Source organism: Antrostomus carolinensis, unplaced genomic scaffold (assembly GCF_000700745.2).
Source record: "Antrostomus carolinensis isolate BGI_N321 unplaced genomic scaffold, ASM70074v2 scaffold9290, whole genome shotgun sequence".
Classification (NCBI taxonomy): Eukaryota; Metazoa; Chordata; class Aves; order Caprimulgiformes; family Caprimulgidae; genus Antrostomus; species Antrostomus carolinensis.
In genome coordinates this window covers 95,230-115,315 of record NW_010289069.1, presented here as the reverse complement: position 1 = coordinate 115,315, position 20,086 = coordinate 95,230, and the positions used below count along the sequence as shown (strand labels likewise).

At 36.5% G+C, this 20,086-nt stretch overlaps 1 protein-coding gene across 1 annotated transcript in view; it reads left to right on the top strand.

Annotated features, from left to right (window-relative positions):
* Nucleotides 1-19,758, top strand: part of CUNH14orf39 (chromosome unknown C14orf39 homolog) — a 32,757-nt gene extending 12,999 nt beyond the window's left edge. The window contains exons 5-17 of the mRNA XM_029085146.1: nt 1,148-1,335; nt 1,821-1,863; nt 2,260-2,380; nt 3,635-3,729; nt 9,157-9,296; nt 9,759-9,838; nt 12,229-12,314; nt 12,398-12,462; nt 13,917-13,987; nt 15,630-15,787; nt 16,319-16,454; nt 17,947-18,004; nt 19,319-19,758. Coding sequence (XP_028940979.1) covers nt 1,148-1,335; nt 1,821-1,863; nt 2,260-2,380; nt 3,635-3,729; nt 9,157-9,296; nt 9,759-9,838; nt 12,229-12,314; nt 12,398-12,462; nt 13,917-13,987; nt 15,630-15,787; nt 16,319-16,454; nt 17,947-18,004; nt 19,319-19,521 — 1,444 coding nt within the window. The 3' untranslated portion in view covers nt 19,522-19,758. The remainder of the gene's footprint in view (nt 1-1,147; nt 1,336-1,820; nt 1,864-2,259; nt 2,381-3,634; nt 3,730-9,156; nt 9,297-9,758; nt 9,839-12,228; nt 12,315-12,397; nt 12,463-13,916; nt 13,988-15,629; nt 15,788-16,318; nt 16,455-17,946; nt 18,005-19,318) is intronic.
* The last annotated feature ends 328 nt before the right edge of the window (nt 19,759-20,086 follow it).

Genomic DNA, 20,086 nt, shown 5'->3' with positions numbered 1-20,086 from the left:
TACAGACTTCCTGCAGGTCTGTACTGAGATTAATGGTGTGTGACATTAAGAACCAGAACCAGTCCCTTGATTGTAATTTTCATTATTCAACTTCCCCAAAAGATATTCCTTCTGTACTGGAAATTACCTGTAATAAAAGTTATGCCTAGCAGCAGTACTGGTGTAAGAAAAGACTCATCCCAATGAGATAGTTGAATATTTGATTTGTCATTAGCAATCTATCCTGGAAATTCTTTGCCTGAGTGAGAAAACCTGGGGAAAAAAAAAATAGTATTTTCTAATGTAGTCACTGTTATTGATTTAGCACAAGAGGATGGCTGCTCTGTGCAACAGCACTTTTCTTTCTCTTCTTTCCAAACCTCATATTGATCAATTTTCAGCTTTATGTGATGAATTACATCCTATTACTTGTTACAGTATTTGTTTTTATAGTACTGTTTTTTCAAAAGCTGGTTTAGACCTGTAGCTATGTACTCCCATGATGTCAGTGCAATTATAGCGGCGTAACATTAATTCAGGGGGCAGTCCTACAAGAAGCTGAGCATTCTGGCTCTTTGCCAATTAAACATTTAAGTGTTTGCTTAACCTTAAGTATGAATAGTTCTATTGTTCTAGTGTGACTAATGTGGGTGTTTAAGGCTTCCCTGACTCAGAGACACATTACTCAGCATCTCCTTGGAGGCAGCTCTTCGTCCAGCGAAGCATCAGGCTGCTCTAAATACGGGATATTAGGCCAAATTCTCTTTTATTGTGAGTTTGATACAGCTCCACTGAAACCACTGGGGTTGTACCAATATACAGGGACAGAGAATTTGGCCTGCAATCAGTTTCATTATGATTACTCAGGAAAAAAACCCCATTTGTCATCTGCCAGGCTGCCTTTGAGTATGGTATGGTCTACATTCCTCTCAGAAGAGTGAGATTTGACTGGTTTTTACATCATGAGTATATTCTTTGTTGCATACAGGATAATAATTCCTTGAAAATAGCTGGATAAAAAATAGTCCAAGTAGTGGTATATTAAATATAACCTGACATTTTTCCAGGACAGCAACAAGTCTAATTGAGCTGATGCCATAAATTAATAGCTTTTTTCCTTATTAAATGATTAAATGTGAAAAATATTAAATTACATGTATTTTTATAGGAAAATGTATCAGGATTACATAACCCAGTATAAAGAGATTTTGAAGCAACACCGTGAAAAATATGCAGAAACTGCTCTTGCACAGGAGTATTACAAAAAAAAGAAAGAGCTTGAAGAAATCCAAAGCAGAGTTTTGAAACTGTCTGAAAAATATAAATTGGAAGAAGATGCTTGCTTGGATATTCTGGGTACTACTATTATCAGTGCTTTCACAGTAGAGCCTATTGGTAGTGCACTGCACGTTAAAAGTGCTGTACAGAAATCCTCTAATTAATTTTCCACAGTTTCTCTTAAGCTAATAAAAAATCTTCTTTCTGTGACACCATTTTTAGGAAAAATCTGTAGAAAATTGAGACTTTGAACAAGAATTTAGAGTATACATTCTAATATTAATTCCTCCAACTCATGAATGTAATGAGGAGAGGTTTGCCATTGGGTTTCTTGGGGTAAAAAAATCCTAAAAATTACTTTAGAACTAGTCTTTCAGAATTTTAAATTTATTTTTCATATATTTTTATTGCTGTTTTTAATGGCACTACTCTCTGTTATAGTGCTATTTCTGTTAGGTATACTAAGTAAAGATAAGTGCTCCTAATATGTTAATTTATCTTGTATTTGTAAAGAAAATTATATTTGTGAATTACTGATCTGAAATTGAATTTTATTTCTGCAGCACTTGTTCCTTTTAAATCCATAAATGACTGGGCTTTACAGATGTATCCTTGATTTGTAGTTTTTACACAGTTGACAGGGAAGAAATTTTATATTTACCTTTCACAACTTTCTTTCACAAAATATAGTGATTATTTATATATTTATGTTTGAAGTGCCTGCATTAGCATTTCTCTGTGAGAAAATTGAAGGTCAAATAATAGCTCTTGAGTTTAAATTTATGAGAGCACTTTGAGGAAAGAAACTTTAATTTAATGACATGTCTGTCAAAATGCTTCATTAAGGAGGAGAAGCCTAATTGAAATGAGATTTGAAGATTTTTCTAGGAAATGTAGATTTGTCAGAGCTTTCTGCACCTCTAGCATTTGTGTTTATGGATCCTGCTAGTACACCTGGCTTGAAAAACGTGATGTTGCAATCTGTATTCCGTAACATGAAAGTGCTTCTTCGAGGCGTAAAACACAGGAAATGGTAAAGCTGGCTGCAGCTGCTACGCGAGAATCCATTGAACTACAAAAAGAAGCAGAGGAATTAGAAATGAAAATTAATTATTTTAAAAAGGTAACTGTATTTCAGTTTTATATAAATACATTTTCTATATGTAGTTACATATACCACCATTATATTTTCTGAAATATAAAAAAGTAGTGTATTTTCAAGCACACAGATCATCAAGATGACACCAGTATTAGTAATTATGTTTCTATAGCATCATGTTTGTTTTCTTAGAGGTGTCCATGAATGTGAAGGCTCTTGAAGCTTGCTTTCTATTGACCTCAGTTTACACCATAATTCCATCAGTGCACTGTTGAGGGACAGAGAATACACTTCAAAATATAGCAGGGCCATTCCTTAGTGAGCCCCAGGGCTGGAGTATACAGCTTTGACAGGTCCTCCTGATTTTTAAGGTTTTATCGATATGAATGTGCTTAACTAAATATGCTTTACAATAAGAGTAATGTAAATTCCACCCCTGTCCTCCCTCCCCCAATAAATATGTGGTTAAATAATACCCAGAGGTAAAACTGACTGATTTTAGACAGGAGATGAGTACAGTTCCAGTGACTAGAAGCAGCACTGGTTCCAAAGGGACAGTCTTCCAAAAAAAGGACTTGGTCAGGACAGGATTTTGACCCACTCCTCTGCGATGAGGTAAAATGTCTCTCCTAAGCCTGAGTAGCCCAGTAGACCAATCTTGTAAAGAGTTTGGTAAGTTTTTATAGTGGTGCATCTGGACACTTCACCTCTGGACCAGATGATCAGGGACTCCATTTACTCTCCTAAGCCTGAGTAGCCCAGTAGACCAATAAAGTTTTTATACTGGTGCATCTGGACACTTTCACCTCTGGACCAGATGATCAGGGACTCTATTTAGTGCTGTGTCAGCTTCAGCCAGCCTTATCCTCTTGGAAGCACATTGTGCAAAGGTGGTATTTTCTGTTTAGATTTTGTGGTACTATTTGACACTCATAGACTATAAAGTTCCTGGTGTAGTATGTGCTGTATAAACATACAGAAAGAAGGGATGTGGTGAATTTATTCATAACTATGAAGAAGCCCATGTAAGGAGCTCCTTGTTCTGAACAGATATGTAGAGTTTGTGCTCAAAAACTTCTGTGTTTATTCCAGTTGTTACAATTGGTCCAGCAAAAAATATTGTCTCTCTTTAACTTTGTTCTACTTATTTCTTCAGACCGTCTTGGCTATGAAAACTCTACTACTATTCACTGATTCATCAGGATTAGAAAATATTTGCAGCATGTAGCTAAAATGGCTCAAGTTTTTTTGACATTTATTTGTTCTTTATCTTTTAAGAAATTTGAAGAAACTACAGAAGATCGAAATAATCCCAAAATGATTGAAGGAAAAAACCAGAAAAGTCTAGAGAAGCCAAAGGAGTTTAAAGAAAGGTACACTTAAAAATTATTTCTTTCCCTTGCTTTCATCCAGAGTACTGTCTCAGCATTTACACAAAGACTGCCACAAACAACAAATTGTTGCTGAATGATGACTGGCAACCTTCTCTAACCCAGGTCATGTGATTTAATTACATAATTTTAAAAGTGTTCTATTTCTTGCAGTTAAGATGGTAGCAAATTTTGATTCTTGGAAGCAAAATGTATCTGTAAGCAAACTATTCAAAAGTGTTTTGTAGAAACCTTTGTTCCTCACAGCTATCGCTGGTAGTTCTATGAACAGTTTTACGAGTTTTGAATACAACTACAGTGACACTGCAGTCAGAGATAAAATACATTAACTCTACTAAAGGTGCGTTTGGGGAAAAAGAGTCAGGGTTCCACATATCGTTTGTCTTCAGCTGTGAACTACTTAAGAAATTTGACTCTTAATTTAGTTCTTAAAAACAAGCATGAGTGAAAGTTTCATAGACAGGATTAATGGCTTAGTAAATTAGTCAGTAGTCATTTACAACTGGGACTCACTTTAATTTGAGCTCAATTACAGTGACTGAAAATCATCATCAGCACTATCTTGCACTTAGCAGGAGTCTTTGTGAATGTTGAAACATCACCCTTAGAGCTGATGCTTTTAGACCAAAATCTTTTTTTTTAAATTGAAAATATGTCCAAAAGACTTTGTCCATGTGATTTTACATGATGAGGTACTTGAAAAAGTAGCTTTTTACAGCTTTAAATAGGGATTTAGTGGACTGTATCTATAGAAAATACTCTTAATCATCCTTAAGGCCCTTTTCACAGGGGTATTTTTGGTCTTTACTATCTTCTTACAGACCTATGAATTATTCAGATTATTATTTTTTTGTGGTTTAGGCCTTTACACCCATTCTCCCTTCTTAGGAAAGCTTTTTGTAATTGGCAAGACCTCAGAAACAAGGGGAAGCAAGAGATCCACTTAGTTTTAAGACTAGGTAAAAAAAAAAAGATGGAAAGCACTCCCTTTCAGTTTTCAAAGAAACCCGTGTGAGTGCAGTCTGCAGAAAGCAAACTGCCAGTTACAGACCTATTATAAAAGGCAGAGCTCTGCGCATGGAGGTGTGAGAAGCACTCAGCCAGGCTCCTCATGGAAAGGAACTCACAGGGTGCATTGCTAGACCTGCCTTGTACCTTGCTGGTTCTCCATGTTATGGAGCCTTCAGTTGCCTGTACCTTCACCTGAACTTGTGTCTTGATTGTATACAATTAGATCTTTTTGGTGCTCTTACTGAAGCAATAATACCATGGCTTGCATCATGGTTATAAGGTGTTGTAAACATTTTACATTTATGTGATACAGCATATTGTATCAGACCATAACCTGATAATTAATTAATATGTTTTATCTAGAGTAAATTTTAAAGCTTATTTATGTCAAAGACACCTATAACATAAAGGCTTGTAGAAAATGCCATAAAAATTGTTTTTAAAAATCTCTAATTGGCATTAGTGTGTTAAAAAAATCTTCACTAGAAAGCACAGAAGTTCTTAATTAACTAACTACTGATGTTAAAAATAGATGTATTATGAAACTATGGTTATAAACACTGTGAACAAACCACAAACAGAAAATGTGCTAAGATAATGAGTTGTAGGAATTAAAACCTTTGCAGACTCAAGGCAATGTACAAAAATACAACAGCAGAATATGGGTACCAAAGGCAGTAGTCTCTTGTGAGCTGTTCTGCAGTCACTATGAGGTTACTTCTGAGCAGAGAACTTTGTGAAGAAAAAGGAGATATCTTCATCTTCTGCCACAAAAGAAGAAGAAAAAAAAGAGTTATATTGTGAGTCTCCATGAACTGATGCAGACTAGTGTGAAGAGAGAACAGCAGCATGACAGGAAGGAACTGACCAGAGCCGTGAAAGCACTGAGCAGAACAACGTACAAATCAATACCCATGAAATACTTTAGAAGGCTACAAACAAGAAACCAACTTACAAGTTACTGAATAGATGCTGATATACATGTTCTCAGTTGGGCAGGAGGATGGAAGTGGTAACTGTTCTTTTAAAAGTCTTGGAACATTTTAGTTTGAATCACTTATTGCTGGCCAGCTAGTCATTGATTAGGCTGACTGTGAAACACAGATTCCTCTTCTCATAGCGGCTGTTTTCTCTGATTAATGGGCTTTCATACTTCACCAGTTACACAGACAAGCATCACAGTTAAGATTTCCAAATCAAGAGTTCTCTTCAATCACCCAATAGGACTCTTTTGAAGCCGTTATCTTGATTTCTCAATTGTAGATTATATTTATTACATAGAAAGGCTGTTGTAGAATCATAGGGTGTTGTGAGTTGAAAGGGACCCAACGAGGATCATCGAGTCCAACTCCTGTCTCTGCACAGGACAATCCCAAGATTCAGACCATGTGTCTGAGGGCCTTGGCCAAATGCTTCTGGAATCTTGTCAGGCTTGGTGCCATGAGCACCTCCCTGGGGAGCCTGTTCCAGTGCTCCACCACCCTCTGCCTCAAGAACCTTTTCCTCATGGCCAACCTCACCCTCCCCTGCCACATCTTCCTGCCATTTCCTCTGGTCCTATCACTGGTCACCAGAGAGAAGAGATCAGCGCCTGCCCCTCCTCTGCCCCTTGTGAGGAAGTTCTAGACCACGATGAGATCTCCTCTCAGTCTCCTCTTCTCCAGGCTGAACAAACCAAGCAACTTCAGCCTCTCCGAATGCAGCTTCCCCTCTAAACCCATCACCAATTTATTGGCCTCCTCTGGACACTCTCCAGGAGCTTTAGATCCTTTTTATCCTGTGGTGCCCAAACTGCCCCCAGTACTGGAGGTGAGGCCGCCCCAGTGCAGAGCAGAGCGGGACGATCCCCTCCCTCACCCAGCTCACAGCGCAGTGCTGGATGCACCCCAGGACATGGTTGATCATCTTGAACTGTGCACTGGCATGTGTCAAGTTCATTATCTCTGCTTTCGTTCCACTGCTCTGTAATTCTGGTGGTGGGTTTGGTTTTTTTTTGTTTTGTTTTTTGTTGTTCCCTCCCCTCCCCCCCATAGTTCTAGCAAGTGAGACATTTTTGCTGGAACTTCTTGTAACAGCTGTTCCATGGCGGATTATTGCAGTTCTGTCAGTGTCTTTGCGTTACAAGTGATTAGCTTTTACTGATCAAAGAAAAAAAAATGTAGTATAATTTTGGAAAAATACTTATAAAACTGTTTCTGGACTTCTAACTGTAAACATATGAAGAGTCAACCCAGTGCTGACCACAACCTCATAGGCAGTTATTAGTTACTAGTTATTAGAGCAGCTGGTTATTAAAAGTCCTGCTTCCAAAAGGACTTGCTGGCCTGCACCTGATGAGAATACTGAACATGGCTTCAGCAGAGAGTCCTGGCAAATACCACAGTAGCCAGTGTGATTCTTCAGATGTACAATCAAATACACTTGGTTCCTAGAGCAAAGATAAAAAGTCTTTGGGCTTCAATGTGTTACAAAAAAGAATCTTCTGCTAAGGAAATGGAATTTTATTTTTACTTAAGAATTATTATTTTTTTTTTGGTACTTAAGTAAAAAAAAATATTATCTATTTTGCAGTATGGATCAAGATAAAGATTTTTTTATCTACTCAGATGTCTACTAACAATGAAGTAGAGAAAGAAGACAAATTATCTTTCTTGTTGTTGCTGCAATTTGGACTATTTTGAGCTTCAGTGTGCAGGCTGATTTTCAATGGTTATTAATTATGTCAGAGAAGATGCATGTGGGGTTTTTTTCAATAGTGTTTTTGGGGAGGGAAGGGAGCATGGGTATTGCATATGCATAAAGTTTAAATGCAGGCTCTTTTGGAAGGTTTTGTTACTTAAAAAAATTAATATCGTAATTGCTTCTGACTCTTGTTTATAACTCTGCCATCGATACATTCTTCTGAATAGATATGCATTGTAAAAGAATGCTGTATTTTGTGGACAGTGAGTTTTTAGAAATGTAGAGTTGTCTGCTAGGCTGTACAGAAGCACATGGAAACCGACTACAGGACCTTTTGGAAACATGATTTGGCATCCTAAGATCTGTAAAAAACCCTGGTTTATGGCAGTCTAACTCATGACCTCAGCAGCATCAGCCTCGTTCAATTAATTTTTGAATGATGATTGTGGTAAAGTAGCCAAATAATCCATCTTGAACAAAGTAAATCAGTTTTAGCCAGGGTTCTGTGCTGAGCTCTGGTTTTATTTCTCCTTGGTTTTGCACTCTCTGCAGCTGAATTAATGGATAAACCAGCTATATATACATCTTATTTTCTGTAGCACTCATTCTTGACACAGGGAATATCTATAATTATTGTAACTGAAAGAAATACAGATTTTTTTTAAAAAAACCCTTCTATTATTCCTGGGGTTTTTTGTTTTGTTTTGGTGGGGTTTTTTTAATTGATGTATTAGATGGTATATGGTTTATACAGTTTGTTAGGATTCAGTCCAGCACAGCACTAGGTGTATATGCAACTTTACAGATGAAAACAGTCCTTTTCATCAGAATTATTTGACTGAGGTGCATTCATGGTTTTGTGTGATCACAGCTGTGTGTGTATATTAGTTTAATGTGTTATTAGGTCCATATATCTTAACCAATGCTTCTAATTTGTTTTTTTTTTTTTAGAAGTGTTGCTAATTTTAATCCACACTACATTATAAAGTGCATCTTACATTTTGTCTTATTTTTATTTATGGAAAATTTCAAGAAGAACGAAAAGACTGACTCAGTTCTTCATTTGTTCTGAAGAGCATTGTTTAGTTAGCTATAAACCAGATGTTGTAGCTAGAAGCACAGAGACACTAAGCAGGAATTTAGAGAGAAAATAAAATAGAACTCATTGTTTTAAAAAATGGTAAATGTTCCTATGCCAAATAGCCACTTCACCCTTCATTGTGCTGCTAACCCTTTTTTTCCCCTGATGCTGTAAAAGGCCATTTACCCTACACAGATAATTACCCCACAAATGAAAACACTTGCTGCAGTTTTCTCTTTTGTGTATGTATAGTATGAGTATTCCAGACAATCTCAGAGAGAGAAAAAGTGTTTTTAAATGTGAAAATGTGTTTTCAGTACTACAATAATGAAGTACTTTGATTAAAGGTAAAACCCTAAACTACTAATACTTTTCTTTGATTCTGACAGAGTTTAAGTCAGCAATGTTCTTATGATTGGCTTATTACCACTTCATGTCTTCTTTCAATGATATTCTCTGTCTGTTGTTATTTAAAGAAAACTTCAATTTTTATCAACTGCTGGAGCTGAAAGAGGTAGAACCTCCCTGGCAGCACGTGTCTCCCTTGAAAACTCCACTTATTTGAAGAAGTTTTATTTTATTATTTCCTTTCTTTTGTAATTTTAACTTTATTTTATTTTATTTTATTTTTTAAGGATATTTGAAGAGAGTGGCCATCCATCTTTGCTAAATGAGAAACATCAACTGTATAAACCATTACATGTCCCAAGTATTCCTCGGAAATTAGTCCAGTCTGTACAGAGTATTAGATTCTCAATGCAACGAGCAGAAACAGGTGCAGTGTGTTTAATGATCTTTCTGTGAGGATTTTGGATTATTTTTGTGTAAATGAATGGAAACCATGATAACAAATCCAGTGAACTGCTCCTGCTGTGATAGCTGAAGCCAGGCTTTCAATGGAAGTTGGGTACTTACCTGTCTTTATGTTCTGAAAAGCTTCTGTGTCCAATTCCTCTCTTATTTATGCAATGAGTAAAGTAACATGACAGCTATATGTGAGGCATAGTGTCAGACAAATCTGAAACATACCTTTAGCACTGTTTGCATAAATACAGTAAATAATAACTGAGTATTATTTGCAGTAAATTGATTGATACTTTCATATTTTGTGATAATTTTCTTTTAGCTCTCTATTAACGGGAAAATTTATAAGCTTTGTTTTCAAGTTCAGTTTAACAATGCCATGCTTTGGATGCTTAATTCTGCTGACAATATTAAGTAATATTTGTTAATTTAGGGGGAGAAGAAAAAGAAAAACCTATGGAAATTTCAGGGGCCACTAGCAGTTCCTCCAGCCTTGCAGAAGATTCATCCCAGGTATGCAGCTCTCCCACTGGTAAAAACCTGACATTATATAATGTGTTTTATGTGGTTGTTTAAATTTAAAACACTTCAAATATACCTAGTGCTATTATATTTTACATAGAACCCGTTAACACTGTAACCAGGATGCTAATCTTGGTAATCTGCTATTTCTTGATAATCATAATAAAAATCTTTCTTTGGTGCCATTTCTAATTCAACTGAAAATATGTATGTCTGTACAAAGTGCAACTGGTAGTCATAGCAAGCATTCTAATGCCAAACTTGAGATGGACTGTCTATCCAGTTAATTTTATGCAATAGTTTTAAAAATTTAGAATAACCTTTGTAGATTCACTTGGTTGTATGTAGCAAATTTTTGGAATTCTAAAGGAGGAACATAATCTTCTGTTACTGATTAATTGTCATCCATCTACTCCATAATGAAGGGTTTAATAAAGGATTAAATGTGCAGGATGCTATACAGGACTGCCTGCAGTCAACACCCCACTTCTGAGGTTTAACCAGAAACAAAAATCTGGGCTGAGAGCAATGAAACCATGACCAGCATTGCTTTGTACAGTCGAGGAGTCCACAACAACATTTTCCATTTCTCACCCATAAACAAATAGTTCCTGTGGCCCTTTTTTTAAAAGGCAAAGTGTATTGCAACATATTGGGGGCCTACAAGAAAGCTGGGGAAGGACTTTTCATAAGGACAACTAATGACAAAACAAGGGGAAATGGGTTTAAGCTGAAAGAGGGAAGGTTTAGATTAGATATTAGGAAGAAGTTCTTCACTGTGAGGGTGGTCAGACACTGGAACAGGTTGCCCAAGGAAGCTGTGGCTGCTCCTCCCTGGAAGTGTTTAAGGCCAGGCTGGATGAGGCTTTGAGCAACCTGGTCTAGTGGAAGGTGTCCCTGCTGATGGCAGGGGGGTTGGAACTGGGTGAGCTTTAAGGTCCCTTCCAATCCAAACCATTCTATGATTCTATGATAATATCTTAAATATGCAAACACAATAAACCAATCCAGAAACAAGTCATAGGAACAACTTGCACAGTTATGAAAACCACTAATAAAATCTCATTAAGTGCAAGACCGTTCATAGGACCAATAGATTTTTAAAGTATAAAAGGAACACTTGGATAAGGTGAGGCCATAGGATATAAAATACATAGTTTGCAACTGTACTGTGCAGGAGCTTGGGGAAGTTTCTGTATCAAAACCTTTTTTTATAAGGGACATCTCACTGGATCTATTTAAAACCAAATTTTAATGAACAACAAAAATCATCAAGTAAAAAATTAAGAGAAGTAGTTCTGATTTTCTTAACAATTTCAAGGGAACTGAAGGATGGAAGTGAATAAATCACTAAATAGTTTAGAGTGGAGGCTGTGGTAGAAGAAGTTACCTTCATAAGATCAACGACATGAAGGGCAATGGCTAGACTGAGTAGAACAAGACCAGAAGAAATTTCAAGCAATTCTGATTTGTGACTGGCTGAGGGAGTTGGATATGATGAGGATGATGGAAAGGCTGTTGCCAGGGTAATCCAGAGATGAGGGTGAGGATCTGAGACCTAGAATTGTGCTCAGGGAATAATGGGAATCTTAAGGGAACTTTAAGAAAGGGCGATGGCAACAAGAAAAACAAGATGGAGTCTGAGGAAAAATAAAAAGATTGGAAGAAAGAAGACTGCTGTGCTTCGGAAAAGGTGTACTGTAAACTACAGGAGTTGAATGGCAGACAGATTCTGCATGACCAGCCCTTTTATCCCCCACTCTGAGTTGAATTCACTTGGATACATTTGCAAATTAAAACCAGACCAGAACTAGCATTTCCCTGTGAAATAATGTGTTATCTGATGCTGAGGCACAGATTCCTTGTGCCACTCTGCCCTTAAGGCACAGATATCTGCTACATGTAAGAGTTAGGGCTTCTGATCTGATGAAAATCTGCGAGGTGGGAATGTTTCCATGTTTTTTGCAGTTTTTCAGTCTACACGAGAGACAGACTCACTCATGTGCATACTCACTTTGGCCTTCAGAGGTGGAGACAGGCCTGGCTCCAGCCCCTTCTGTGTTGTCAAGCAGGAACAACCTGTCTGCAGCAGTAGAAAACCTGGATAAATTTTGTAAATTATGTAATGTTACTCATGTGACAGAAAAGTTAATTGTTTACCTTGTGCTATGAATGAGACTTTATAAAAAATGATAGAAGTACTTTTGGGTATTGTGCTGTTAAAATATAGGTAAAGCAACGATAAGCAAAAAAGTTTTTATGTTGCCAGACCCCTAAAAAGTGGTTAAAAGAAGGATTTCCATGGTCTAAGGAGAAATCGAGTGATATTGTTGAAGTGACAATTTCATATGGTGCCTCATTTGAATGTTTTGCTGTTTCAGATGGTTATTGACACTCCAGGGACTAGTAACCCACAAATAGCCCAAGTTCCATCAGTAGCAAGCTTACAAAACCAAATGCAATTCAGGTAACTTTTCCTTAATAAAGTAGCTTTCATTCTTGGAATGGAAATAATCCATATTTAAACAAACAGTAATTTTTGTCTTTTAGACTGGCAGTTCCTCCAAAGCAGATGACTTCCAATCAACAGTTTGAGAGTGAAAATGCAGTAATAGGTAAAGTACCATGGTCATTTTTTTGATAGGTTGTGCTTTTACTGTATGCTGGATCACATAATTGTAAAAGAGAGAATTCTAGGGGCCAAATTTTCATTTTGGTATTAAGTGAGCCACCTTTTGTATTCCTTTTCCACCTGGATTATTAATTCAAACTTTAAGCATAGTGGACAGGCAGCATCCTAATTTAAACAGAGACTGAACTGCTCAGTAATATGCGATTCATTCTGCATTGACCATTGCTAATGAAAGGAACCTTCCAGCATCTTGTAAATCCATGCTCTAGTCTCAAATTACTTGGGTAAAATGAAATCCAGGCTGAACATCTGCCCAGGAGGCATGAGAAAATGCAAAAAAAAAAAGAGATATAATAAACTCCGTAGTTTAGGAATCTTGAAGCATCAGATTAAGATTATTAAAGATGAAAATTAACTGGAGAAATACATACAGCATGCTTACAGACACAAAACAGGGTAGTTACAAATACACCTATAGTTTTTAAAATCACAAGGCACTGAGCTTCAGTTTAAATATTTTTTTAAATATTTAAAAATTTTAAAATAAACATTCACAGTGTACAAGCGAGATACTCAAAATATCCTTAACATGGTCTTTTTTTTTTTCCTTTTCCTGAAGTTTAGTTCTACTGTAGCAAACTACATTCTACATTATTCAACAACAAAAAAAAGTGGGATTTATTGAATTTGACTTCTGTGAGACTGTCCTGCAGTAACCATAAGAGTTTGAACCATCAACAAATTAGACTTTGTTACAGATTCTGTATTGTGAAGCTACAGACTGTGCACCGTTCTGGGTACATTGTGGATTACAAAAACCTGCAAGAGGCTTGAAAGCTCTTTTTTAAAATATTTATATTTTTTCTAATTATACTGCCAATTTAGATGCATGTCAAAAATGATAGTCTGGTTTTTTTTTATAAATAAGATCCTAATTATGTGTCCTGTAACACAGGATCGTAACCCACAGTACCTGAAACTTTGCATGGTCTGAAGCAGAAAGTCTGCTAACATTCTTCTCATTTCTCATCCTGGCCATTTCTTTAAGATACACTTCATCAGTGTCATATGGATGTGCTTTTATATCATTCCCACCTGGTTTCTATTGACTGGTATTAGCACTCTCAGAGGCCAGTAGCTGGATTAGACAAACACAGCGCTCTCAGAGAACAATAGCTGGGTTTGAAGAACATACCAAACCATACGAAGCAGCCTAAGAATTGCTGTAACGATAGCGAGTAAGTGGCAGAATGAGAGGTAACTATTATGGACATAGCCACAAAGTGGGTTATTGTGAAAACTACAGTCAGAACACTTCCTTACCAATAGAAATGCCAAGTTAGTAAAACCTTTCTCAAGGATTCTTTCCCACAATGAATTTTTATTTATCCATTTAAAATGCTGTTATAATACAAGCAGTGCTGTCTTTTTGTATAGCAAACCAAGAGGACAAAAGCAGTGATAAAGAAGCAGAAGATGAGCCAAAGGAATCTTCATATACCCCTCAAGTAAGCAAAGCATTTCTTATGCCCTAAATTATTATTTTATTTAGAATAGTCAAAGTATCTTGACATATTTGAATCTATTGGCAAGGGATAAGACTCAGAAATTGGCAAAGTGACTCATTATAAGGCACCCAACAGAGGAGAAGCCAGTCAATGCCTTCTGATTACTAATGCAGTGATCATTGCTCTTGATCATGTCAGTGTTCTCTGGGGTTTCATGGTACCTTAACAATAGGCTTTTTAGGATGACTGTCCTACGCACATCATAGTTCTTGTATAAATTGGTGCATATAATTTTCATCAGTGTGAAAAATAAACTTGTTTGCATTTGAAACTATAGTAAATAGTCTCTGCACTGGCTGCAGAATCTATACAGCTCCATTGGCACTGCTTCTACTGCCTGTGCCTGAATGTGAGATCAAGCTCACTGTGCCATAATATTCAAGGCAGTTGTGTGCACAGCTTGCATGTGTAGGTGATATCAACATGTGGTTTAACACCTGTCGGCAGCCAAGCATCACACAGCCACTTGCTTACTCCCCCTGCAGTGGGATGGGGAAGAGAATCACAAAGTAAAAGGGTAAAAGTGCAAAAACTTACGGGTTGAGATAAAGGCAGTTTAATAGTATAACAAAAACTGTGCAGGCGAGCAAAACAAGATAAGGACTTCATTCACTACATCCCATCTACAGGCAGTTGTTTAGCTGCTTCCAGGAACGTTGGACTTCATCACACATAACGGTTTCTTGGAAAGACAGATGACATAACTCCAAACAATTCCCCTTCCTCTTTCTTCCCCACAGCTTTTATTGCTGAGCACAACATCATGTGATGTGGAATACCCCTTTGATCAGTTGGGGTCTGCTGTCCAACTTCTTGTGCACCCCCAGCCTACTCACTGGCAGGGCAGCATGAGCAGCAGAAAAGGCCTTGACATTGTGTGAGCACTGTTCAGCCAGAACTGAAACATCCCTGTGTTATCAGAGCTGCTTCTGTCACAAATCCAAAATACAGCACCATGCAAGCTCTGAACACTCAGCCAAAACCAGTGCACAAGATCAAGTTTGGGATACTCCTCATCTTCTGGTTAGCTCACTACAGGCTGATGCCTGCAGGCAACTGGTAGAGGAGAATGTCTTTAAAGCAATATTGAGTCTGGTGGAAACTGCTCCACAGAATCTAAATGTACGTTCTCATTTAACATTTTCTGAGGAAGAGGAAGTATCTCAGTCAACTGAAATGTATTCTGGTGGTGATGTTCCTTTATTTCACTAGGGGGTATCAAGGGGATTCCAGTGTGACTGGAAGCATTATGCTATGACATACTTTAGAGTGAAATAGCTCTTTTATTCAAAATCAGTGTTTTCAGTCAGTTCACGAGTTTCTTTATTTTTTTGGATGAACAATTTCATATGTAGTTTAATTCACAAGAAGTTAATTTTAAATTAGATAAATTAAGGTTACCATTTTAAGTATGGTGAAAATGTCACTGTGAGCATATTATTAAAATCCTTTTATTTTTCATGAGAATAAAAATAAATAACTAACCCTAAAACATAATGAATATATTTATAGGTAAATGGACTAATGATATTATGGGAAATTTTATATGTTGTAAACTTTATTGTGTATTTATTTTTAATAGGACATACGCCAGTGTTTTAAGCCAAGTGAAGATAATCCTCACACAGCAGAAGAAAGTGCAGAACATTTTTTAAGAGCACCTGAAACACCTGAGTTTGTAGGAACACCTGACTCAAAGGGGAAGAAAACCCAGTTCTCTAAAACACCTCCATTTGACTTGTATGATTTCAACTTTTGTCTTGACTTTGAGCAAAGGTGTATTGATATTTATTGTATAAGCATTTCTTCTGGTTTTGAAAGATACTATAGAAAGATTTCTCTAGAAAGCTCTTTTGAAAATACTCAATTCTTTTTCTGAGTTATGCTAGGTAATTTATTAGATTTTCTTCTTACAGTATTGTTTCCACTTGAAGCTGTTTTGAAGGAGGGAGGCTCTCCTTAGAAACATATGAGACACAGGTTCTTTGTAGCTCCTTTGCTAAAATTGTCTTTTCCTATGCTAATATTTGTTATAACACTTTCTATCTTTAAACAGCTTTTTTGGTAAAAGGGTGGGGGATTGGTAAGAACAGCACTGCACTTTGATTTAAAGAGTTGTGTTACCTGTTCTGTTTTGCAAGAAGCAATTATTGATGGAAACTATGGGAATCTCAAAAAGTGACAAAACAGAAAAAGGAAAAATAGAACAAAAAAGCCATCTACACTACTTTTAAAAACTGTTAATGTAGTTTCTTCCTTTCTGTCTTACAGCATTAACAATTTAGGTTGTGAAGAAGGAACATCAAAATCTCCTGCTTTCTTTTCTCTCATGAACTTCTCCCAGAAGTCACCTGGCTTTAATTTATTTGATTCTTCTGTGTTTGGGGCAGAAAATTCATCTGATGAGGTAAAAATAAATACTTGAGAACATTAAATTTCCACAAAACAAAATACACTAAAAAACCAACACTGATGTTGAGTGAGGTTTTTCAGACTGATTATTTTTGTAGAAAATATTTTTTTACTACCTTGCTTAATTTTACATTTGATATCCTTTGCAAATGCTTATCTCCTTTCCTGGCGATCCCCCTGTGGTGACTTCTGATTAAGTGTGAATCTTTCCCATATGGGCAAGATTGGATCTTAAAGCGAATGCACAGGTGTGTAGATTCACAAAATGGCTGCTGGTTCAGTGTGGCAATGCAGAATTTTAGGAACCCTGGTAGAATTCACGATTCATATATTTATCCTGTGTGGTTTCATCTTGCTGAAGTGGGGAATCAGGTACTTAATGTTTTATTTTTTCCCCCTCTGTTCTTCACACAATACAGAACACTGTGTACAGGAAGAAATGACTATCTGTTAGCAATATTGAACAGCAAATATGGATTACCTATACTTAAATGGGAGAGATAGGTAGGCAACTAATTGGAACAGGGAATGGAATCCAGGTCTTCCTTTCCCTTTGCAGGTTCCTTAACTACGCTGCTCTAGAGTCAATTTTACTCTCCTCAGTTAATAGATAGATAATTGGGTATTCAGGCTGGATGTGTGTCAGTGCACAGTGGAGGGGTTAGGTATCACTCCCTGGCAATGTCGATTCAAACCCTGTTGTGCAAATAAGGGATTTGAACCCAGGTATTTCCTATTTCAATGGCTTTGCTGAGTCTTGAGGTTACTAAATAAAAGCTGAAGGAGGGAAGAGGGAAAACACCATTTTATTTTGTGTTTGGCAAGATACATGTTGTTGGTATGTTGTAGCATCAGCTGTGTTTAGGGGAGAATACACTGGTGAGCAGTTTGTGAATTGCTTAGGAATAAGGTAGGTATTAAGTCACCTGCTGCTGTCGGAACCAATGTTATTTTGTGCCTGCTCAGCAACAGAAACCAAAATTTTACCAGTAGCAGTCATGTGGGGTTCTCTGAAGTTGGATGAGACTTTCAAAGGACTTAATAAATCTAACCTAAGAACTCTTCTCAAGAATGATGAGTGGTTATTCTGCTACTTCCCAGCAATATCAGATCCTACTCAGTAGGCAGTAATTATGTTGTTGCTTAGAGATTTTCTAAAATGTCACAGAAATAAGTAATTTTGAATCTTTTCAGTTTAAAAAAACAGCAGTAAGCCACATGAGATTTTGGTCTGTTCTCAGTCTGATGTTTTTTTTCAGAAGAATGGAGAGAGTGTGTTTGCAGATGTAAGCAAATATAATGAAAACTATCTCATCAAACTTTAAGGACTGATATATACATTTAAATGCAGATTTTTTTGAAGGCTGCTAACATTCCCTGGGATAGTGTCTTTCTCACCAAAAGCAAATTATCTTGTTACATATCAGCATTAGAGCTTATATTTTGTCTTTCCTATTTGCTAAATAAAATGTCTCTTTACATTTCAGACAGAGGAAAATTATTCTGTGGGAAACTTGAACCCTCTGTCCCCACACAAAGATATTGGTGAGTCTGAAACTCAGATGTACTTGTGTGTACCAGCTGAATTCTGCTTGTGCTTATGTGACTGACAAGCTCGTGATCCTGCTCTAACAGGGCACCTTTGGTTGTCTAAAAGGATGTTCAGTTGTGATACTGTAGTTCAGTGGTTTATTGTGTTGGTTTGTGTTTTGACTATAGCTTAAATCTTTCCCTGCGTGTTTGGCTTCAAATGTATGAGATGTCATGAAAAAAGAGGTGTGAGAAAGAAGGAAATAGGGGTAGTGTTAGGTGGGTTTGAAGCGAACTGAGAGGAGCTGGAAGGAAGAAGAAAAATTTAAGTGTCAAAGCTTTTTTTCACTGATAAAAATAACAGTTACTTTAGTGTAAAAAGCCACAGCAGTATTTACTAAGTAAATACTACTTTTTAACTTAAGGCTACCAGCTTAGCTTTGGAAAGAGTACGTATGTTGTGTTTTTTCCTCCCTCAGCTAAAATGAAAATAAAGTTTCCATTTGGTTAAAGAAATCTCAATAGCAAACTGACTTGCATCAGTTTAAACTGTTGGAGGTACGCAATGTAAAAACAGTGAGAAAGAGGAGAATCAGGCTTAATAAACAGTATCTTCCACTCATACTAAGTGAGCCACAAACACTTTCTGCTCTGGCAGGGGGATTGGACTGGATGATCTTTTGAGGTCCCTTCCAATCCCTGACATTCTGTGATTCTGTGAAATCCCGGCTTTACTGAAGTGAAAAGCCAATTTTTTGTTATATCAATATGATGAAAACTTACTCTTGATCAAACACTTTTCTGAAGAGAACTGTGATCTGCTCATTGTTTTGAGGTTCTGCAAGTGCAAAGTTACTTTTTTTGAAGAGGATGCATATAAGGTTGTATGCATATAGAACTGGCGTAGAGAAAAGGGTGTGAATTTTGTGTCACTAAATATAAAACTCAGGTGTTTTCCTGTCAGTAGCTTTTTTTCTCCAAGTATTTCAGTGGTTGATCACATTGTTCTCTAGAGAAGAAAGAATCTGCAAAAATATATCAGTTTACAAAGACTTGTGTTGCTTAGTATTAAAAATATTTGACCCAGTATATAATGCATAAGTGTTCTGTTGTTCTAAATCATTCAAGTACTTCACACTTCATTCCATGTAGATTCTAATAATGCCTTCCTGGAAGTACCATTTCTAGTGGAGAAATAAACACACAACTGTAGGCTGATACACAGCAGGACGTTGGGAGTACATACAATATTATTAAAGAAAATATTATGCTGAATACAGTATTCTTTTAGTAAGATTTGATCTAATAATAAATATATATTCCATATAGGAAGCTTGTTTGGGAAATCAGAAAGCGAGGATGCATTTGCCTTTCCCTTCCCCTCGGAATCGACTTCTCATCCATTTGGAGATGGAAAAGATGACTTTAGTTTTCCATTTGCATTTGGACAGGATCAGAGATCATCACAGTCTCCTTCTGTGAAAGGTTTTCATTCTTCCTTACAAAATACAAAGCCATTTACATTCTTTTGAATACCTTTGACTTCCTTTGAAATTCTTTTCCTACTTAGCCTTGACAAATGTTTTCAGTTTCTTAAGTTAAAGTACAAAGCATTTCATCTTCTTTCATTTAACGTAAGAATACATTATTGCAATTGCTGCAGGAGTATGTGTATGTTCATCAACTGTATATGCTTTGAGATGCAGCTTTTTTCTTATTTATTTTCTAGCTAAATTGTTTTCATAGAATGTTATGATACAATCTTGCTAAATTGGCACTTACAAGCAGCAGAAATACAATTTTACAGTAGCGTGTTGAGTTAATTCAGTATCTCTTGAGAGCATTTAAACTTCTAGATGAGTACTTTCAGCCTCTGATATAAACTAAATAACTTGTATAGAAAGTGTTAGTAAGAGTAACTTTATTATGGCAATAAAAGCTGAATTTCAGTTAAAGAGCATGTTCTTAAATTAGCTGTTATACACAGAATATTTTAAAAAATTTTGAAATAAACATTTTTGTTAATTTTCTGTAGAGTTTTGTGGGTATTTCTTAATGTCTGATGTGAAATAATGTGGAAATTACAATACTTAACAT